Source organism: Mesoplodon densirostris, chromosome 7, assembly GCF_025265405.1.
Source record: "Mesoplodon densirostris isolate mMesDen1 chromosome 7, mMesDen1 primary haplotype, whole genome shotgun sequence".
NCBI lineage: Eukaryota > Metazoa > Chordata > Mammalia > Artiodactyla > Ziphiidae > Mesoplodon > Mesoplodon densirostris.
In genome coordinates, this window is record NC_082667.1 from 56,185,559 (window position 1) to 56,207,152 (window position 21,594).

General features: G+C 55.3%; 1 protein-coding gene across 1 annotated transcript in view; it reads right to left on the reverse strand.

Moving 5' to 3' along the window:
- Positions 1-2,948: 2,948 nt before the first annotated feature.
- Positions 2,949-21,594, reverse strand: part of CAPN5 (calpain 5) — a 54,050-nt gene continuing 35,404 nt past the window's right edge. Inside the window, exons 4-13 of the mRNA XM_060104659.1 lie at positions 17,637-17,845; positions 13,893-14,085; positions 12,856-13,049; positions 12,094-12,171; positions 10,448-10,643; positions 9,677-9,799; positions 8,346-8,542; positions 7,317-7,432; positions 6,643-6,779; positions 2,949-5,539 (exon numbers count right to left, since the gene is read on the reverse strand). Of these exons, the coding sequence (XP_059960642.1) occupies positions 5,357-5,539; positions 6,643-6,779; positions 7,317-7,432; positions 8,346-8,542; positions 9,677-9,799; positions 10,448-10,643; positions 12,094-12,171; positions 12,856-13,049; positions 13,893-14,085; positions 17,637-17,845 (1,626 nt within the window). The 3' untranslated portion in view covers positions 2,949-5,356. The remainder of the gene's footprint in view (positions 5,540-6,642; positions 6,780-7,316; positions 7,433-8,345; positions 8,543-9,676; positions 9,800-10,447; positions 10,644-12,093; positions 12,172-12,855; positions 13,050-13,892; positions 14,086-17,636; positions 17,846-21,594) is intronic.

Here is a 21,594-nt window from a genome sequence, read left to right on the forward strand (position 1 = left end):
AGTGTGAGCCCCAAGAGCCAGGGGCAGAACCAGGGCCTTCAGGGCTTTGAGGGGTGGAAAGGGGTTGAAAGGGCATAGAATTTAAGGGCCACGTGTAAGGAAAAAGCTACAAAATAGACTTTTTTTTTCCCTAAAAATAAAAACTAATCCTTGTTCAAGTTAATTGCTTTTTAAATTGACAACAGAGAACACAGAACTGTATTTACATTTCTGTACCCATGCTCAGTTTTACCTTGTCCTCCCAACAACCACGGCTGATGGGGCTTCATCTCCCATTTCACAGATGGGAAATTTGAGGCACAGAGGAAGGAAGCGACTTATCCAAGGAGAGAGATAAAGAAAGAGATAGTGGCTGAGAGAGGCCTATGGAGACAAAGAGTCAGGGACAGAGGACTCTCTGTCTGCCACCCCCAGCATGTCTGCCCCCCGTCCCAGCTCTGGTCAGAGATGGCAGAGGGCCCAGACCAGGAGCAATTGGCTGTGGGGACAGTGGCTCCAGGGTGGCCCAAGCCCATGACTCCCCCGAAGTCTAGCAAACCCTTCTCCCAGGGCTCAGGACAGCGGGCAGCCCATCCTTACCTGGGTCCCTGCTGCCCACCGGCCTGGCTGCAGCTGCCACCTGCACAGAGGGCTCGGGAAGCTGGGGTGGCGGGTGTGGGAAAAATCTGCAGACACAAGCCCCCTCTTCCTCTGTCTTGCTCCGTGACTTGCTCTGGGGGTCTCTCTGGGTCTTGCAGTCTTTCACTGTGTGACTCTCTCTCTCAGTCTCTCCCTTTCTTTCCTGCCCAGGGCAGCTCTCCGGCCGGCACTGCTGCCCTCTCCTCCCCACTCCAGAGCCTTCCCCCGGGAGGCGGAGTCGGAGGGCCCTCCGAGGTCTGGGTGTCGTGACATCAGCATGGGAGGCGGGCTGTGCTGCCCAGGGCCCTAGCAGAGCCCTGGCCGCCCAGCGGGGAGGCCGGGGCACTGGGGTCTTTCTCGGCTTTGCTGCCGACCAGCATGGGAGCAGGCCCGGAGCCACTCACCCCAGCCTCAACTGCCTCCTGTCATCTGCGGTAATGCCCACCACCTGCTCTCAGCACCTGGGCAGGAAACCGCGTTCTGATCCCGACTTGGTCACTGATTGGCTGAGTCTTGGCCCCTGCCTGCTGTCTGCCAAGACTGTTTCCTTCTCGGCAAAATGGCTGTTTGAGACTCAGAGCAAAGGACCCGGCGAGGCAGAGCAGGAGGTAGCCAGCCCTGCCTCCAGGCCCTTTCTGCCGCCCTGCCCACCCCCCAGCAGACACTGCCCTTGCCCCAGGCCCCCTCCCGAGGGCTCGCCTCAGATGCGTCCCCCTGAAGTTCATCGCTTCACCCCTGCCCCACAGCTTGCTCTGGGGGCTGGGGCGCCGGATGCCCGCTGTCTCTAATCATCCAGGAAACCTTCTCAAAGCAGCTAGCTGACTGGGAGCAACGCTGCATGTACCAGGGACTCGTGCAAACTGAGGTGGAAAATGCGATTTTACAGTAGGGAAGGAGGGTAAACGAGGAAGAGAGCGGACAAAATGTTCATTATTAGCGTCAGCGAAGATGGTGACACCGAGGACTCCCTGTTGCGACCTGGCCCTTGCACGTCGTGGCCCTTCGCCTGCAGTGATCCTGGCAGCAGCCCCAGCCAGGCAGGCCTCTCCGGGACAGGTTTGGCCAGGGCAGAGGGAGGTACTCTTCTGGATTCTCTGTAACTGGGTTGTGCCTGCAGGGAAGGGGTCACCTGGCTGCCACCCAAAGGATGGGGTGGGGGACCCAGGGAGGGACCAATGGCCCAACTGCGCCACCTCCTGGGCACAGCTGCCCGACGGCGCCCCCTGGAGAGCAAGGCTGAGCATCCAGCCTCTGCCTGGAGCAGCGGGTGGGAAGCGACAGTGTGCTGGGACCCAGGCTCTGCCAAGGCTGGGGCCCCCTCTGACCCGACGATCCTGACCCCTGAAGACCCCTGGATGCTGGACTGTGCTTGGCTGGGTGCCCATGACCGGAGTTGCTCCTGAACACCGTCCCCACTGCTGGACTCCCCACCTGCCGTCCGTACTTGGTATCTACCATCCCTCTAATCATCTCTTGCTGAGCCGGCCAGACTGGGTGGGTGAGTGGTGTCGGCCTCACACAGATGGGAAAGCTGAGGCCCGAAGAGGAAATGGTGCCCCAGGCAGAACGCAGGTCTGAGCTGTGAGGGATGGGCGTGGAGTGGCGTGGGGATATGTGGTCCCCTCCAAATGCTGCACAGCTTCAGTTACTCAGCACCCACCAGTGGCCAGGCACTACGCTAAGGTGGGCACGTCATTCAGCACATCCTTCTCTCCCAGTCTTAGTTCATTTATTTTTCCCTTACTCCCCACTCCCAAGCCAGCCATCAAGTCTGTCCACTGTACCCCTGAAATCTCTCTGGTTTCTCCTCCCCGCCACCCCCGGCTTTCTGGCTCGAGCTGCCATCATCTTCCCCTCAACAGCCTCCACTCTGATCCCCTACATCCACCTGTACCCCCAGAAGCCCATCTCCTTTTTGGCTGCCTTTCACGCGGCTGCTCCCCTCTATTCCACAACTGGCTCAGGGCGAGGCCTTCCTGCCCCCAGCAGGCTCAGGGAACACCCAGTAGCTCCCACACTGCCTCGCCACTGGTTCTCTGCATGTCTTCCCCACCAGTTTGTACACTGCCCCGGAGCAGGCACTGTGGCTGCTTCCCCCACGCCCCGTGCCTGGGACGGGACTTGGGAAAAGGCCAGGTGAAGGGACAGCTGAATGATCCCAAGGACGCCAGCACTGTCCCACCAGGCGGGCACCGGGGTCCAGCCTCAGCTGTAACTCCCTCACGTGGCTCTCTAACCAGTCACCCAGGCCTGGGAAACATTCCCTTCATTGTCCCTTATCCCCAGAGGGACAGACAGACACAGGAAGGCCTTTCTGGAATTGTGGTAACATTTATTCTGAAACGGAACAGGTCTCCGCTCCCCTGACCCTCCCTGCGCTCGGCCCTGAGGGGAATGCAGCCCAGCTCGGGGTGCTGTGCAGCAGGGGCCCCATCCATCCGCAAATGGGGACTTGAGGCTGCTGTGGGCTGCAGGGTGCACCAGGCAAACAGAGCCACTGCTCTCCCCACTCACCCTCCAGTCCCGGCCTGAAAGAGCTCCATCCTCACCTGCCCAGTCCCCAGGGCCTCCTGGGGACCAGGATCCCCACACAGCCAGGAGCCAACCAAGAGGGGCAGGGAGCAAGGGCAGGGCTGCCGAACCAGTTCTGTCTGAGAAGGGAGTCGAGGGACACAATGCCCAGCCCCCAGGCTAAAGCCCACACAGGTCTGCCAGCTGGTCCTCGTTTGCCCCCGTAGCCCAGGCGGACATGGCTGAGCAAAGACCCGTGTGTCGGCCCCAGAGGCCCCAAGCTAGCTTATCCGGCCCTCGACGTTCCACCGAACTCAGGAGTCTTCCTTTCAAACAGACACTGAGAAGTGGTGATTACATGACTGTGTATAGTGTGTACGCATACGAAGATACATAGAGCAAGGGTATTGTTTTGCCCTTATACAGCACTTGTTAGTAAGAGTGCTGACAAACGATGATCACTGGCCCCACTTTGCAGAGGGGGAAATCGAGGCACAGGAGGTTTAAGCAACTTGCTCCTGGTCACACGCAAAGTCCTCACCCTAGGTTCGGGTTCTTGAGGAGAAGTCCCAGCTTTTCGAGAAGGAATCCTTTTGTCCTCCTTGTCATTCAGTTCCCGGCCCCTCCCGTGACCCAGGGCCAGGACACAGGAGCAGAACCAGCCAGAGCGAGGGGTCAAGAATCCAGCATATCCAGCCAGGTCACTGCACCCAGGAGTCAGATCTGGAGCTGAAAAGTCAGGTTCCCCAAAGGAATTCCCAGCAAGGCCACAGGAATTCCTGATCTTGAACCAACTGGACTTTTTCACTGACATCACCTGGTCTGGAGCCTGAGAAGGGCACAGGAGAGATCCAAAGCTGGTCACAGCGCCAACACTCTCCAAGAACACAGCAGGTGCTGGCTTGTAAAACATCCAAGTACAAACCCCCATCTTCTTCATCCACCTCCAGACCTCCTCTGAGAAGGTATGACCTCGCCATGTCCCTCCCCAAGCAGATCAAAATAAAATCAGAGGATCACAGGAACTGGAGTTTAAGAAGAAAAAAGGGTTTTGGCTTTCAGTTTTCCTTTAAAAACCCCTGGTTAAAATTGAGAGTTAAAACGGAAAGAATATAAAACGTTGAGGACTAAAAGGAGAGTTTTGGTCCAGGCAGCAAGAGGGTTATGGCTCCTCCGCTACGCTTTGAGGGGAATGTTGGTGGAAGGGCCTCTGGTCAGACAATGGATTTACCATCTCCTGTCAAGCCCAATGCGCAAACTGATGCCAGCGGGCCTGAGACCACCACTCCAGAGTCCGTGCTCCCGGGAAAAGCCCAGGTCTTGCAGCAGAGGGGGTCCTGGGAACATGTGCCTCCCCTCAGGTCTCTCCCCGCCTGGCCCACTACATCAGACACACTCCTTCCCGCGTCAGGGCAGTGGAGGCAGGACGCCGTTCCTCTCCACCACCTCTCCAGGGACCCTAAACCAGAGGCTGGGAATGCAATCAGAACCTAGAAGGAGAAGGTGGCTGCAGCTCCTCTGGGCGCCTGTATCTGAGAGGACCTGAGAGCAGAGGCGAGGCCCAGGACAGACTCCGGGTCTCCCAGAGCTGTGAGGAGAGGCCCGGCTCCACATGGGATCTCATGGGCATCGTTTATTCATTTGGCAAATCTCCTTTGAAAAAATACATGATGGGCGGGTGAGTGGATGGGATTTGAGAATGGACAGATAAGATGTCCCCTGGACATTTCCCAAATTCTAGCCTGGGCAGGAACCCAAGAGCCATGAGTCCTTTCAAGGTGGCTAGAAAACCAGATGTAGGTGCCAAAGAAAGCAAGTCTTGGACACTGGGGCAGGCCTGGGACACAAGGGGCAAGAGTGGGCCTTGGGGATGTGGCAGTTTGTGTGTAAACAAGTGACATCTTGGCACTCTGCTGGCAGACAGCAGGGCCTTGGGAAAAGGTTTTCAATGGATAGAGTCCCTTAGCCATGGGGGCAGTTGGGGTAGGGAGGGCTATTTTAAATCTCAGGCAAGACGACTCCTCTATGAGAAGGGAATGCTTTGGGGTCCTCGGGACACTAAGGCAAGTGTCCTTGAGAGGGGCAGAGACCTCCCAAGGTCACACAGCAAGTCAGTGGAAAAGCTGGGAAAAGGACGCCAGTGTCCTGGCTCCCAGGTGAGTCCCTGGCCTGGTTGGGGACATGCAGATGGTGGTGAGAACTGTGGGTGCAGGTAGATGGGCAGGTATCAGATGGCCGTGAGGGAGGCACTGCTGAGGATGCGCACAGCAACGGTGCCCGGCAGGTCGCTGGGCTGCTGGCTGTCGCGGTCTCGGAGGTGGAGGGTGTGCAGGGCCAGGAGGTCGTCCGAGCTGGCCTTCAGGTGCACCTGGCCCAGGAACTCATCCTTCAGGACTCGGTAGTTCCAGATCTGGAAGGAGACAGAGGATGGTTGGGGCCATCTCCAAGACAAGGACTATGGGTCTGTGAGGGCTGCTGACAGCGGCAGCAGAGCCTTGACTCCCCTTCCTGTGATGCAAGATGGGCTGAGGAAAAGGAGCCCTGCATCTGCCTCACCATGGACCCTGGGCAAGGCCATGCCCCTGCCAGAGCCTCAGGCTTCCTCCCATATGTCAAAGCTCCCCTCCATGTATACAGTTAAGTCTGTCATCATTAGCTCTGCTGTTGACCTTGGGTGACCTTGGACAAGTGATACACCCCCTGCTCTGGTTTCCCCATCTTCAACATGAGGTTTGGATCAACGGCTCCTAAGGGTCCTTCCAGCCCAAACATCTATGGGTCTGTGATTTGATCTGGAAGGACTCAGTGTTAAAAAAAACTTGGTCCCACATGCCGCGGAGCGGTTGGGCCCATGAGCCATGGCCGCTGAGCCTGCGCGTCCGGAGTCTGTGCTCCGCAACGGGAGAGGCCGCAACAGTGAGAGGCCCGCGTACCGCAAAAAACAAACAAACAAAACAAAAAAAACCTTGGAAACCCTACAGTAGCTCCCCCAGGATACCCGAGCGTTTGTTTACAGATGGTTTCTCACCGGGAGAGATGCTGGCCTGGACCTCAGGGACAGGGGGCTTCCTGCCAATGAGCTCAGAACTGTGGCCCCCTTGGCCTGAGAGGGGAAGGAAGCCTGTGCCCAGGACCCTGGCTTTCTGACCCCCTGCTCTCAGGCGATAGTCACCCTCACCATCTGCCACCAGGGGAATTTAAGGAACAACTCCCAAGGCTTTGGGGCAAGGCTGGCAGAGATGCCCACTGTCCCTGGCCAGGAGTCAGACCCTGCTGTGTCCCACAATCCCTACAGCTAATCCAACTCATCCCACCCCAAAGAGGGGGCCCTGGGGCACCGGGAGGGGCAGGCAAGGGAATTCTCTAGGCCACACCGTGTCGGGGACAGAGTGGGAACCAGAACCCAGTGTTCCTGGGTCCCTGTCAAAGGCCCTGCCACGCTGGGCCCAGCCACTCTGAGTGCGGAAGCATGAGGCGGGGGGCCCAGGAGGGACCCTAGACAGGTGGGCTCACCTGCACAGTGATGGGCTGGTTTGGCTTCTTGCGGTAGAAGATGCCTTTCACATCATACTCAGGCGTCGAGGTGCCTTTCTGCACGGCCGAGCGGACTCTGTCCCCCTCACTCTTGATGATCACGTACGAGTTAGCCCCTAGAAAGAGGGAGTGGGCAGCGGGGTGAGGGTGGGGCTGGGACAGGCCCCGGATGAGACAGATGTCTGGAAGCAGAAGCCTGGGCTCGTGTATTCAGAAGGGAGACCAGAGCCTGGCCAGCTCCCTAACTTCCAGAGACAGGAGGGGGCACACTGGTAATCTCTGGTCTCCAGACCTTTACCCAAGCTGTTCCCCCTGCCCGGAGCACCTTTCTCCCCTACTTTCCTTCACCAGGCTTCATACCTTAATACCTCCTTAGCCTAGAGAAAGGCCTCCCCCCTCCAGGAAGCCTTCCCTGAGCCCTCCCTCCTAGTGCCTGTTCCTGTGTCTGACTGCCCTGCCACACTGGAAGCCGCCCAAGGGCAGGAGGCAGAGTGTGCTCTTCTCTATACGCCCAGCTTCATCCCAGGGCTGGGCCCAAAGTGGATGTCAGGATGGGTTTGCTCATTCAATGAGTGAGAGCAGGAAAGCTCTGCAGGCTGTGTCTGTGGCTTGGGAGGGGAGGAGGGCTGGGGGTTTTCTCCAGGCAAGCTCACCTGTTGGGGAGTCCTTGAGACCGGCGGCCCCCAGGACATGCACCTGGGTCACCTGCTGGGGGTAGCCGCACAGGGAGCTCCAGCAGGAGCGGGGAGGCTCATCCAGGCGTAGCTCCCTGATGCAGGGCAGAGGAGAAGGGGTGGGAGGCGATAGAGAGGGTCCGGGAAGATGGAAGGTCAGGGGATTCAAGAAGAGTGGGGCGGGGGTCCAGAGCAGTGTTTAGTCCAGACAATGCTTGTCTCGGGCAAACAAACCCCCATAAGCTTCCCACTGCTCCATCCCTATCCAAGGGTGCCCCCTCCTCCCCCAAGGGAAAAGCAATGTACTGAGCATTACTGTGTGCCAAACACTCTGCTGGGATGTTACAGGTATTATCTCTAATCCTCACAAAGCCCTGGGAGATAAGTGACTGCCACTCTGCCCATTTTACGGATTAGGAAGCATCAGGATCACCGGGGGAAGGGACTTGCCCAACACAGCACAGAATGGCGGGACCGAGGTCCGCTAATTCCACAAGCTGCCCCCCCAGTCCAGGACGTGGGCAGGGAGCACTGACTCTGGGCTGCCTAGCAAGGTGGGAGGGCAGTGTGGGACGCACAGGTTTGCACTGCAGCAGGGATGGGGATGGTTTCAGGGTCCACCTAGCCGGACTCTGCCACTGGCGGCACGGACTTAGAAACCACCCCCAGCCAACGTCGATCCCCAGTTCTGATCTGTAAAATGAAGGGGTCAGGCCTCCCACCCCAGGGCTCAGGAAGAGCAAATGAGATGAGTGAAAGCTTCTTTGTAAACTGTGAAGCGCTCTGCACACGTGAGCAGCTGCTCCTTCTTGTGGCCAAGAGAGGCTGGGACAGGGGAGGAGAGGAAGGGAAAGAAAGGGGATGGAGGCTAAGGTCAGGCCAGGGAGGCTGGAGGCCCAGGCTCCATGGCTTAGGACGACACTGAAGATCTCTGGGCAGAAGATTGCGGGCTAGCCTGGTGTGGACCTGGGCCCTGCCAACCCAGGCCCCCAGCCAGTCCCCACGCACCGGCAGTTGGAGGGCACATCAGTGAAGACTCGGAGCAGGAAGTCTCCAGTGTGGCCTGGCTTGAAGGTGGTGGGGATGATGACGTAGCGGCCCTCGGGCTGCTCTGTGCGCAGGAAGACACTGCGGGAGTTGATGTAGATGGAGCTGGTGGTCCTGTGCTGCAGGCTGTGCATGCGGTACTGGCGGTTCTCCTCCACCTGACGGGGGCGGAGACACCGGGTCACACAGAGCCCTTCACCCCACCCCACACCCCACATCTCCCCCTCATTGCCAGAAGAGGCATATCTACAGAGTCAGAAGTACATGAGCATCTGTCTGCCTAGGGCTGGCGGGATGGGAGGTGGATGCAACTGGGTGGAGGTGGCTAAAGGGTGCGGGGTTTCTTTTTGGGGTGATGAAGTGGCCTAAAATTGACTGTGGTGATGGCTGCACAACTCTACAAATACACTTTAAGTGAGCGAGTCATATGGTATGTGAATTATATCTCATAAAGCTATTGAGAGGGGTGGCAATGGGAATCCCCCTGGTGACAATGTCTGCGGGGTTTCTGACATCACAACAGAATCAAGTATCACTATCTGCCTGGGACACAGCATGTGTCCATGAAATGACATCACCAGCTGCCGGGACATGTTGGAAAATTCCTGGAATAAGTGCCATGATAAGCTATAGTCACATCAGGGAAGGTCATGTCACGTCAAAGTCACAACGTCAGCACGCAGTGAATGTTCCAACATGCTGACATGAACAAATGGTTATAATACGACCCAGCTCATCAAATGCCAGGGCCTCGACTCAAGCCGTGGGCCTAGCACATGCACTTGGTTTCATTAGGTTCTTGGTGTCTGGCAGGCCCACGGTGCCCTGCTACGCTGCGTGTCATCACACACGGGGCGTCACAACATGCGGAAGGCCTTGGGGCCCAGGCCAGGGGAGTGGCCAGTGGGCAGCCCTCCTGGCTCTGCCCAGGATGCTTCTTCCCAGTGCCCAGCAAGGCCTCCAACTCAGGGGGGCCAGAGCCCTGAGGGAGGAAGCCGTGGGGGGCCCCCCAGAGCCCAGGCCCGATCACCAGCAATCATCCCCTTCCCCGTCCAAGCAGCCTGTGGGTCTGGGCAAGAAGAAGTCAGGCTGAGAGCTCCACCAATCCAAGGCAGGCTGGGCCTCTGTGGGGATCGAAACAGGACCTGTGTCACAGCACAACCATGGCATCGGCCAATGTGGCCAGGGTGACAGGGGTGATGTCGGAGACCAAAGTGTTCTAGAGTGTTCTCCCCCAGGCCCAGGCAGCCCAAACTCTCCTTACCCAGAGCAGGGGTCCCAGCTGGCCTCACCTTGTAGATGTCAAAGCCAATGGCCAGATTTTCACCCTTGCCATCCCGGCGGGTGGACTGTTTTGGCCGTTGTTGGATGCTGATCAGCACTTCATCTTCTGGCTTTTTGACATCAAAGATGTACTGCGGGTGCGGCAGAGGAAGAGGGGCACACGGTGAGACCACACTGAAAATGGGCTCGGTGGCTCCCGAAGTTCGGCCCAGAACTCAGCTGTGTGAACTTGGGCAAGTCACATCACCCCTCTGAGCCTCAGTCCCTCATGTGTGAGATGGGCTGGCAATGTCCACCCTGCATGCGGGGTGGGAGGGCTCGGGGAAACGATGGATGCTCAGCTCTGAGCCTGAATGCAGCTGGTGCTCAATGAAGGCACACCGGCCTGAGGACTAGGCGGGTGCCAGGGTCATGACCGAGGGGGCCGCAGGGGGGGAGTCCCCGTGGGGAGCCAGCCTGGCCAAGTTTCCCCAGAAGGAGCAGCACTATGTGTGAAAACAAGGGGTTTGAGCCCCCAGCTCAGCCTCTAAATAAAATGTTCCTGTAACTCTTATCAGGGCACTCATTAGTCCTCAGAGCCTGCAGGTCATATTGTGAGGTTGGGGGTGACAGGACCTCCCAGACATGCCCATCCAACCCCGCTGCACAAACGGTGAACCGAACCCCACGGAGGTACAGGGATGTACCTGAGGTCACGCAGGAGTCCGTGGCAGGACGGTGCCGAGGGCCCCACAGTTGCTCAAGGGGTGGGGGCGGTGGGGATCCCCAAGGAGGCCCACCTGCGGGTTCTGGAAGAAGGTGTCCTTGTGGTTGATGCAGCCCCCGCTGCGGTTGTGCAGCGGGTCCTCGTGCCGTGTCCAGGCGCCGCACAGCCGGGCCTCCTCCCACGTCTTGTGGATGCTCAGGTAAGATGTGTTGATCAGGTGGCACTTGATGATGTCCGTGAAGTATCGGCACACGTCCTCAAAGGTCATCCTGGGCGAGGCAAGGGGCTGAGCTGGCTGGTCTCCCCACCCCACCCCGCCCACCAGCCTGCCCACTCGCCCCACATGCTCTCCACCACGGCCTACACAGCAAGTGTGGACACGGCATCACACGGACCCTTCACATCTCTTTTGGCCTCAGTCTCCTGCTTTGTAAAACGGGAATGAATCTAACGACAGCCGCCTATCTCACAGAGTTAGTGCAGGAATTAAGCAATGCAATAACAATAAAAGCATGTAATACAACTTCCAGCAGACAGGAGTTGCCAAAGGCTGGCCGTTACAATTATTAATAGTATGAATAACTAACGTATACAGCCCTCTACCGTTTCCATCCATTATCATCCACAGCTAGTGGTGGAAACCCCTTGGTAGGCGAGCTGCAGTGGCCAGGATACTGCCACACCTCCAGGAGCCTGGGTGGGGGGAAGGGAAGTGCCCACCCACCTTTAAGTGTGCACATATATGAGGAATATGCACATATATGCATCAAGGGTGAACATATCTGAGACAGGCCTTAGGAGGAAGCCCTTTCCTGATGAGGGTTTTCTACTACTATGTTTTAATTCGACTGGCCCCTGAGCCAGACTGGGCAAAGTGGATCTCATCCACAGGAGCCCAGACCAAAAGGCCTGGGGGGCCTCCTGCAGCAGCTCCCCTGACACCTGCAGGAGGGGACCTCACTGGGGTGCCAGGATCACTGCCATCTGCCTCTGGATCTGCCTAGGGCCCTCACAACATCTCCCACACACAGGGTACCCTGTATCCCTCCAGGAAGTGGCTCAGTCTCCAAATCAAGTGTCCTGCTGAAGAAAGACACTGAGCCTGGCAAGCAGGGCTAAATGCCGAATGAATGAATGCAGAATGAACGAATGCAGGAGAGAATGAATGCAGGAACCACTATCACGCTCTTTAAGCAAGGCTGTTGCCATCTTCCAAGCTCACCTCCTCACCTCCCTGAACTCACTCTTCCCACCCCAAACCCACGTGTGCTCTCCTGCCTCTGGGCTGGGTCTCTGTCCTCACCCACCAGGGGCTCCTCTGCATCCTGAGTCTTAGCTCCTCCAAAGGGCCTCTCCTCTTCCTACCTGCTCTCGGCATCAGGATGCCAGCATGCCCTCTGCCCCCTGGTCAATTCCCCACCTGCTGGTACCCTGGCCTACTTGCTGAGGGATCAGCCTGGGTACCAGAGCAGCCCAGGGTCCCCTGACATGGGCAGTGGAGGCTATGGGGACGAAAGGGTCCATTCTGCCCAATTCACTTTACAGAGGAGGAAACAGGCCCAAAAAGATGCGGTGACTTATCCGAGGCCACACGGCAAGTTGATGGCGGGGCATTTTTAGAGCCCTGGCTCCCGCCTCCCTGTCCAGCGCCTCCTGCCCGGCACACAGGAGGCTCCCCTCTCAGCCCTGGACATCTGCCCAGGGCAGGAGCACACTCACCAGAACTCGCCGTCATCTCGCACAGTCACACCCAACTTCTCCCGCTCACTCTTGCTCACTTTCTGCCACTCCTCTGAGCTGGGATGTGAGCACAGGGGAGGGAAGAGAGAGGAGTATCAGAGGAGGGACGCCATCAGGGCCACTCTGGCAAGGGTCAGGAGGCATGAGGGACAGCTCAGCACTAGGCCTCCATCAGTGTGGGTGTGGTCAGGGGCACCCAGGGCCATGCGCAGGCCCCTCTCCAGAAAGTGCTGTCTGCCCACTCTCGCAGGCAACCGTGGGCTGCCACCATGCCAGGGATCCGGAGGTCTGGGAGCAAAGCTGCAGGCTTGGGGCAAGGCGGGGACTGACCCTCAGTGAAGGGAGCTCCCTCACTGGGGGCCTAGGCTCTGCTCCTCTCCTGGCCTCACCAGGGCCATTAGCCAAGCACAGGGCAGTCAACCCCATTCCCACCCTTGGTGGCCTCCCTCCCTGCTTTCCTCCCCACTCAAGTACCAAGACTGGTCTCTACATCCCCCATAGGAATCAGCTCATCCCCACCTCCAGACCTCTGCCCATGCTGAATCCATCCCACCACATGCCTGTTCCAAAGTAAGTCTTCTCCTAATGTCATCCTCCCCCCAAATCCTTTAAGGCCCAGCCCTGGTGCCACCTCCTCCAGGAAGTCCACCCTGTCCTTGCCCAAGCCCTCGTACCCCGTCCCACCCACCTGGGGTCTGCCCTGTGCCTGCCCCCTGTCCTTGACCAAGCCCCGGGCCTCACGTGTCACTCCAGGGCCCGTTCCACTCCCGCTCGCCCCAGGGGTTGCGCAGGCGGATCATGTCCAGCTTCTCTGACTTGAAGAAGGCCAGCAGGCCATGGCCCAGGCGCACCTTGCGCACATCAGTGATGGCATACGCGTGGCCCTTCACCAGGCCACACGCCAGCCGGGCCTCCATGTCTGCCGCTGTCACTGCCTGTGGGACACAGTTGCTCAGAGGCAGGGCAGATCAGGCTCCACCTGGAGCCGGAGGCCACACCACCCCCTACAGGACGGGGAGGGAATGGCAGCCCCGCACAAAGGGGAGACCTCATTCCTCTGAGGTTAGGGACTGACCTCCGCATTCACAGCCCTTTACAAAGCCAGGGAACAGTAGTGGGGGATAAAGGAAGGGACCTGCAGTGGGATCGGCCCAGGGCTGTGTTGGAGTCGACTAGCACTGGCGCAGTTTTGCAATCTGGTTGTTAAAACGTTAGCCTGAAATCAACCATGGTGGGAGTATTTACACCACAGAAGTCAGCAAACCAGGGCTTTTTAATTTTCCAGTCTTTTATCAACATACCACTGGGTCAGCCAAACTTGGGTTCAAATTCTGCCTTCACTGAGTCCCAACTTTCCCACCCAAAACATGAGCAGTCAATGAAATAAGACGATCCTCTTGAAGAGCCCAGGCCTGTGCCAGCAGGCAGTAGGGGCTCCCTCGCCCTTCCCATCGCCTCACAACTGTGATGCCTTAAACCTTGGCCAAAGGACCTATCACTCCGTTATGAAAGGGCTGGAAAAGGGAGACGCTAGTTGAACAGTGTGGGCAAGGCCTTTCATAGTGTAAAGCTTAGGGCAGGGGGCCTGAGGCTTGTGTTGTCCAGCACTGGGGAGGGGCTGCACCCTCTAACTGCTCCCCTCCCGCCATGAGGCTGAGAGTCTGGATTTGTGATCCAACCTGGGCAGGGGCTCTCCCTGAAAAGCCAGTCACCTCCCACCCCAATCAGGGTCAGTGAAGGGGAGGGGCCGCCTCTGGGGCTTGGCTCTGTGTTCTCACCTTGATGGAGGCACTGATGAGGCCTCCCCGGCTGTGTACTTTCAACATGCGCTCAAAGAGCTGGTTCCTCTTGGCCTCATCACTGGCAAAGTCACCCTCGGTCAAGTCAATGGGCTCGGAAACCCCACCTGTGAAGTCCACCAGCGCATCCGCCGTGTTGCCTCCATCCAGGGCCTGGTAACAGCCCGCCAGCCTGGAAGCAATGTGGAAAGAACTCCCAGCTCATGTTCCCCAGACAGTCTAAATCCTTCACCTGATAGGGGAGATTTCTGAGACTCAGAGAGGTCAAGAGAACTGCTAAGGTCACGCAGCAGGCCACACAACAGAGCCAACCCAGGTCTCCGGCTCCCAGGCCAACGTCTGTCCCACTGAACCACACCATTTTGTCACTCAAATTCCCCTTGGCCTTCACAGCCCCATCTTCAAAAATTAGCTGTCCAGAAATCCAGCAATTCTTTTCAGAAGTGTTAAAAGTTCCTATGTCTTTTGACATAATTCTGGACGAGTAACATTATTTATAACAATGTAAAACCAGCAATCACCTAAATGTCTAACAACAGAGAACTGGTTTTAAAAGCTAATGTTGCATCTCAAGCAGCCATTGAAGAAAACACTGTAAAGGAATTCCCACTGCAGGGAAAATGCTAGTGCCTGCTTGTTACATTTGAAAAGGCAATACAGCCGGACTCCAATTATGTCTATAATGTATGCAATAATTCATTTCAAAAAGATTAAGCATCTACTATGTGCAACAGATCAGGTGCTAGGACACAGCTGTGGCTCCTTATTTAAATGTTAGGAAAAAGGTTGGGGTCTTAAAGGCAGAGTGCCAAATGTGAACATGAGAAGCAGAATGGGATATATGACAAAATACCATTTCCATAAATTGAAAATATATGCCCACAAAACACCAGCACAGGTTTTGCAAGGTAACCTACAAACAAAAGAGCCATCAAAGATGTTAAAAGAGATGCCAGTGGTGGGGGAGGGTGTAGGGAGAGCAAAGGGAAGAAATGGAGACATGGAGAGGGGATGGGGCCTTGAGGGGACAATGTCCTGCTGTCCTGAACAGAGGAGCTGCCCCATTAACCCAGATGGTCCAAAACAGGGAAGGGGAGAACAGCAACCTGGGAGAATATGCAGGAGTATAGGAGAGTTTTATTATCTTCTGCATGGTTTCCTATATTTTCTGGATTTCCTATAACAGACATGCATTCTTTTTATAATTTTAAAAGTAAATAATTAAAAAAAAAACAAGCATAGGGCCTCCCTGGTGGCGCAAGTGGTTGAGAGTCCGCCTGCCGATGCAGGGCATACGGGTTCGTGCCCCGGTCTGGGAGGATCCCATATGCCGCGGAGCGGCTGGGCCCGTGAGCCATGGCCGCTGAGCCTGCGCGTCCGGAGCCTGCGCGTCCGGAGCCTGTGCTCCGCAACGGGGGAGGCCACAACAGTGAGAGGCCCGCATACCGCAAAAAAAAAAAAAAAAAAAAAAAAAAAAACAAGCATAAATGGTGCAGCCCCTGTGTAAAACAGTTTGGTGGTTTCTCAAAAATGTAAACACAGAATTACCATACGACCCACCAATTCACTCCTAGGTATATATTCCAAAGAACTAAAAGGAGACATTCAAACAGATACCTGCACATCAATGTTCATAGCCACATTATTCATAATAGCAAGCAGGTGGAAACAGTTTACCCGAGTGTCCGTCAACAGATGAATGGATAAACAAAATGTGGCACACACATACAATGGAATACCATTCAGCCATAAACAGGAACGGAATTTTGATACACGCTACAACATGGAAGGACCTTGAAAACACTATGCTAATTGAAATAAGGCAGACACAGAAAGACAAATAGTCCACTTATATGAGCTACCTGGAATAGGAAAATTCATAGAGACAAAAAGCAGAATGGAGGTTCCCAGGGTTGGGAGAAGGGAGGAAGAGGGAGTTATTGCTTAGTGGGTAACAGAATTTATGTTGGGGATGATGAAAAGTATCATCATCTATACTGGATATAGACAGTGGTGATGGGTACAAAGCATTATGAATGTAATTGATGCTACTGAATCGTACACTTACACATGGTCAAAATGATAAATATTATATTTTGGACAATTTTTTAAATAATAAAAATGTTACTTAAAAGAAAAAAAAAAAGAGCTAACCCCACTGAGTCACTGAGTGGGTCTCCCAGAGTGGGAGGAGAGGAGACTGCACCAAGGACCATGGTGACCAGCTGACCACCAGGGGGCGGGTTTTGCTTTCTTAGGACTAAAAATGGAATCTGCCAACATGTTTTCATGGGTTTGTTTTTTTGTTTTTCAATTTTATGTTATTTTTTTATACAGCGGGTTCTTATTAGTTATCTATTTTATACATATTAGTGTATACATGTCAATCCCAACCTCCCAATTCATCCCACCACCACCCCAGCCCCCGGCACTTTTCCCCCTTGGCGTCCATACGTTTGTTCTCTACATCTGTGTCTCTATTTCTGCCCTGCAAACCAGTTCATCTGTACCATTTTTCTAGGTTCCACATATATGCATTAATAAACGATATTTGTTTTTCTCTTTCTGACTTACTTCACTCTGTATGACAGTCTCTAGATCCATCCACGTCTCTACAAATGACCCAATTTCGTTCCCTTTTATGGCTGAGTAATATTCCATTGTATACATGTACCACATCTTCTTTATCCATTCGTCTGTCGATGGACACTTAGGTTGCTTCCATGTCCTGGCTATTGTAAATAGAGCTGCACTGAACATTGTGGTACATAACTCTTTGAATTATGGTTTTCTCTGGGTATATGCCCAGCAGTGGGATTGCTGGGTCATATGGTAATTCTATTTTTAGTTTTTTAAGGAACCTCCATACTGTTCTCCACAGTGGCTGTATCAATTTACATTCCCACCAACAGTGCAAGAGGGTTCCATAGGCTTGTTTTTGATGATGGAGTTTTTGTTTTTCCTTTCACACACACACACGCACACACACCACACTGTGCAAGGAGAGTGACAAACAGGCCTGAGAGGAAGAATCAAGGAGAGGCTCCCACAGAGCTGGTCTCTGACCCCACTGGCCCTCCTGCGCCATGCCTGCACCTGTCCTGCAGGGGCCTGGGCAGGTCACTCTGCCCCAAAGCCCTCCACAGCTCAGCAAACCTTTGCTCATGCCCATGCTGGGAACCCAGGGCCTGGCACAGAGCAGTAGGAGGGGCAGCAAAGATAGAATGGCTGGACAGTCATGTAGACAGACCAGTGGGTGGGTGAAGGGGAGGCCCAGCAAGCAGGAAAGGCAGTGGTTTGTCCCAACCTCCTCGACCAGCCCAGGCTCAGAGACACCACATGCCCAACGAGGCCTCCAGGGAGGGCTCAGCAACTTGGATCTTTGGAAAAGAACCATCGACCTGAATATGGTTGCTGGCTCTGCCCCTGGCTACCTGCAGGACACCTGCCTGGGCCTCCATCTTCCCAGGTAGAAGCGGGAGTACCTATTCCTCCCTATGTGGGCTGGTTGTGGGGACCTGACACCAGGTACCCAGAAGCCCTGCAGTCCAGGCCTCCACCACACCTGGCTGTGCTCTGGGCACCGGGCTCTGAGCTCGCTGTGTGTGTTTGCACCTGCCCCTCACCTCTCTGTGCCGGGAGCCCCAGCCAGAGGAACACCCACACAGAGTCCAAGAGCAGCTCCGCCCCAGCCTGGCTGCGCCCCCCAACCCCGGCACCTACTTGGCATAGGCCTTCTCCACCAGGGCACACCAGAACTCATTGCGGGAGCTGGAGTGGCAGTAGATGAGCTGGTTGTTGACTGTGGGCAGCCGGTCATCGATGACCACGTCCACCCACTCCCCGAAGCGCCAGAAATGGAAGTGAAAGATGCCCACGTAGGTGTTGGGCTTCTCAGGGTCCCACTCCTGTTCCTTCCAGTCTGGGATGACCTGGATGGGGAGGGGGACAGGATGGGACACACTGAGGGTCACAGCTGGCTTCCTGAGGAAATGGGGCTGCGTGCCTCCAGGGAATCAAATGGAAAGGAATACCGGGTTCAATTCCCATCTCTGCTATGAACCAGTATGGGACTTGGGCAAATCTTTCTCATCTCTGGGCCTCAGTTTCCCCACCCCTGAAGGGGTTGGAGGCCCCCTGAGGCTCCTCCCAGCTCTGTCATTCTAAGATTCTATGAGCTTCCCCTTCCCTTCCTCACGCCTCCATCTGCATCCTCCCCTTCAGAAATATAGCACATCCATCCAAGTTCCTGCCTGGTCAGTGGTACCACCATGCTCCCTGTCCTGCCCGAGCCAGAAGTTGGCAGCCATGCCGGCCTCCCCACTTTCCCTCTCTCCATGCAATCTGAGCTCCCACATTCTGCTAAAATGCATCTCCTCCTCTCCAGCCCCCCGGCACCACCCTGGCCCGGTCCCCCATCTCCTCGCCCCGGGACACGAACAGCATCAGCAACCACATCTGCCCTTGCCCTACACAGCAGCAGAGGGATCTTTCTGATCAGGTCCCCTGGAAAATAAAGTCCAAACCCTTAATATGCTGTCCCGAGGCTCATGTCTCTACCCTCACCCACCCCAGCCTCCACCTACTGCGCCCTGCTCCAGGCTCTTTCTCTGGTCAGGAACTCTGCACCTGCTCTTCCTGCAGCTGACTCTCACTTGTCCTTTAGGGCCTACCCTCCTCCTCCAGGAAGCCCTCCTTTACTCCTCAGACTAGGCCAGGACCCTTGTCCATCCATCTCACGGCCCCTGGCACTTCTCCTCTGAGACACTTTCCCCAGTTATAATTACACAAGTGTGTGACATTGTGTTCAGTGCTGACACTGTCACTGGAATGTCAACTCTCTTAGGGCAGAGACACATCAGTCTTGGTCACTGCTATCCACCCAGCACCTAGTCCAGGGCCTGGCTCAGAGAGGTTCCTTAATAAACATGTGTTAACTGAATGAATAAATTCACAGGCATCCACTGGGACTCTTAATAAAATTGATTATTTATGGAGCATCTTGGAAATGTCAGATACCAAGCCTGTGACTGCCATGGGTTATCTCAGTTCAATTCACACAACCACCCCATGAAATGACTAATATATCCATCCTTACTTTACAGATGAGAACATCAAGGCTCAGAGAGGGCAAGTAACTTGTCCAGGGTCACACAGCTAGAAAATATACACATTCTTTGGAGGCAGGCAGACCTGGGTTTGAAGCCAGGATTCAAACGCACGTCTGTCTGCCTCTGAATCATGAGCTCTTTATCAGTGTGGACCACTCTGCACCCAGCCCCACACTGGCACTGAAGACCCAGATGATTCAGACATGGTCCCTGCCCTCGGGAGGCTCCCCATCTGGTGGGAGAGGCAGGCACACAGGCAAGTGCTGAGGCTGACACGGGGTACACGCGGGGCCATGGAGAGAAGGGAGTGCTGGGCCTGACCCTGGAGGACAAGCAGCAGCTCTGAGCAGGTGTCCTGAGAGCTGCCAGTGGGCATCTCCCCAGCAGACTAGGACAAACAGAGGCAATGTGGGGCAGCAGGAGGTGGGGAGGCAGGGGAAATACCGTCACCCTGCTGAGTCAGGGGGACCTGCTGGCCCTTTTGGGCAAGGACCCAGAGGAGCCAAACACCATCAAGACCATAAGAACCATCTTCTAGAAGAAAATCACTCCCAGGTATGGGCGTGGGCACGCAGGCAATCCGGCTGAGGAGCCAGAGATGTATCAGGAGGCTGTAAATCCCAAGGTCCGGAGCAGCCTGAGCACAGAGACTTCAGCCAAAAGCCATTCCCAACCCCTACCCTCATTAAGGATGCTTCTGTTTACGCGCCTCTAACCATCGACAGGGATGCTGGCAAAGAGAAATGCTCCCTAGTGGGACATTCGGGACCAAGACAATGAAAATGATAAGCACAGTGAGAGGCGCTACAGCCATTAATGGAGCCCAGCTAAGTGCCCAAGCGCCTGAACCCTCAGGGCTGTCTTCTGAGGGGCAGGGCAGGAAGTCGCTGCAGAAGGCTACCCACAGGCACCAGTGAGGGAGGCAGGATTCACACTCAGGGCTTCAGAGCCTGACACAGAGTCTAGAACCCAGCAAGGGCTGATTACTAGCTGGTCCCTTTTCAGTCAACTCTGTATCCTTTCTCAGTGAAAACTCCCAGGCCAGCCTCTGCCCTGACCCCTGGCACGTTCCCTGACACTTGATTTCAGGACAGAAAAGTGTATCAAAAATGGGGTACAGGGACTTTCCTGGCGGCGCAGTGGTTAAGAATCCGCCTGCCAGTGCAGGGGACACGGGTTCGAGCCCTGGTCCAGGAAGATCCCCCATGCCATGGAGCAACTAAGCCTGTGTGCCACAACTACTGAGCCTACGCTCTAGAGTCCGAGAGCCACAACTATTGAGGCCATGTGCCACAACTACTGAAGACGCACGCCTAGAGCCCGTGCTCTGCAACAAGAGAAGTCAGCCAATGAGAAGCCCGCGCACCGCAACGAAGAGTAGCCCCAGCTCGCAGAAACTAGAGAAAGCCCACGTGCAGCAGTGAAGACCCAATGAGGCCAAAAATAAATAAATAAATAAATAAATAAATAAATAAATTTTGAAAAAAACGGGGGTACATGCAGGGGCACAGAGCAATGGAGAGTCAGAAGCTGGGAACACTGGCCTGGCCACTGCACCCTCCTCCACTCCTCCCTGCTCTGAAAGCTCTGGACTGCACGGGATGCGGAAGGATGGGGGAGGGGGAGGGAAGAAGAGGAGCCCTCACAGGAGCTGGGAGGTACCACTGGGGCCACGGGAGGATCATTAGTCAAACCCAGGGCTTGGCTCTGAACCCTCTGTGACTCAAAAGGCAGCTAATGAGGCTCCAGGGCCTGTGATACAGAGTCAGCGATCTCCATGGGCCTCAGTTTCCCTCCCACACCACAGCCCTTCAAGGAAGCCCCAGACTAGCCTTCTCACCCCTCAGCCCCTCTCTGCTGCCAGCCAGGGTACCAAGCGAGAGGAAGCAATCTGTCCAGGGAGGTGTGCTCCCATGGGCACATAAACCAAACACCCTCCACACCACATCCAGTCATGCCAGAAATCAAGGAAGCAACCAGAGGATTCAGGACCAATCTGAAGAGGCTCCCACTAGCCAAAGACGGGCCAACCTGAGCAGCAGTAAAGGATACTGACGGTGATGAATGAAAACACATCCAATATGTTCAAATCCATGAGACCATGATGATATTAACACAAACAAATAATTAGTCACTATTGGAGGGTGGCAGGGAAACAACTCATTTTTTTGAAACTGGAAATCGAAAGGAAAAAAAAATTAAAGACTTAACCTGACTTTTCTATACAAACTGTGCCATAGAGTAACCAACAGCAGATGAAGGGAGGTTTTTATCTGGTGATGAATTCCATCTAAGAAGTGAGAAGAAATTAAAATATTAGACTCTTACTCTTTTTTTTAAAAAAATATATTTATTTATTTATTTTTGGCTGCATTGGGTCTTCGTTGCTGTGTGTGCGGGCTTTCTCTAGTTGCGGCAAGCGGGGGGCTACTCTTCATTGTGGCGGGCGGGCTTCTCATTGCGGTGGCTTCTCTTGTTGTGGGGCACAGGCTCTAGGCGCACGGGCTTCAGTAATTGCAGCACAAGGGCTCAGTAGTTGTGGCTCGCGGGCTCTAGAGCACAGGCTCAGT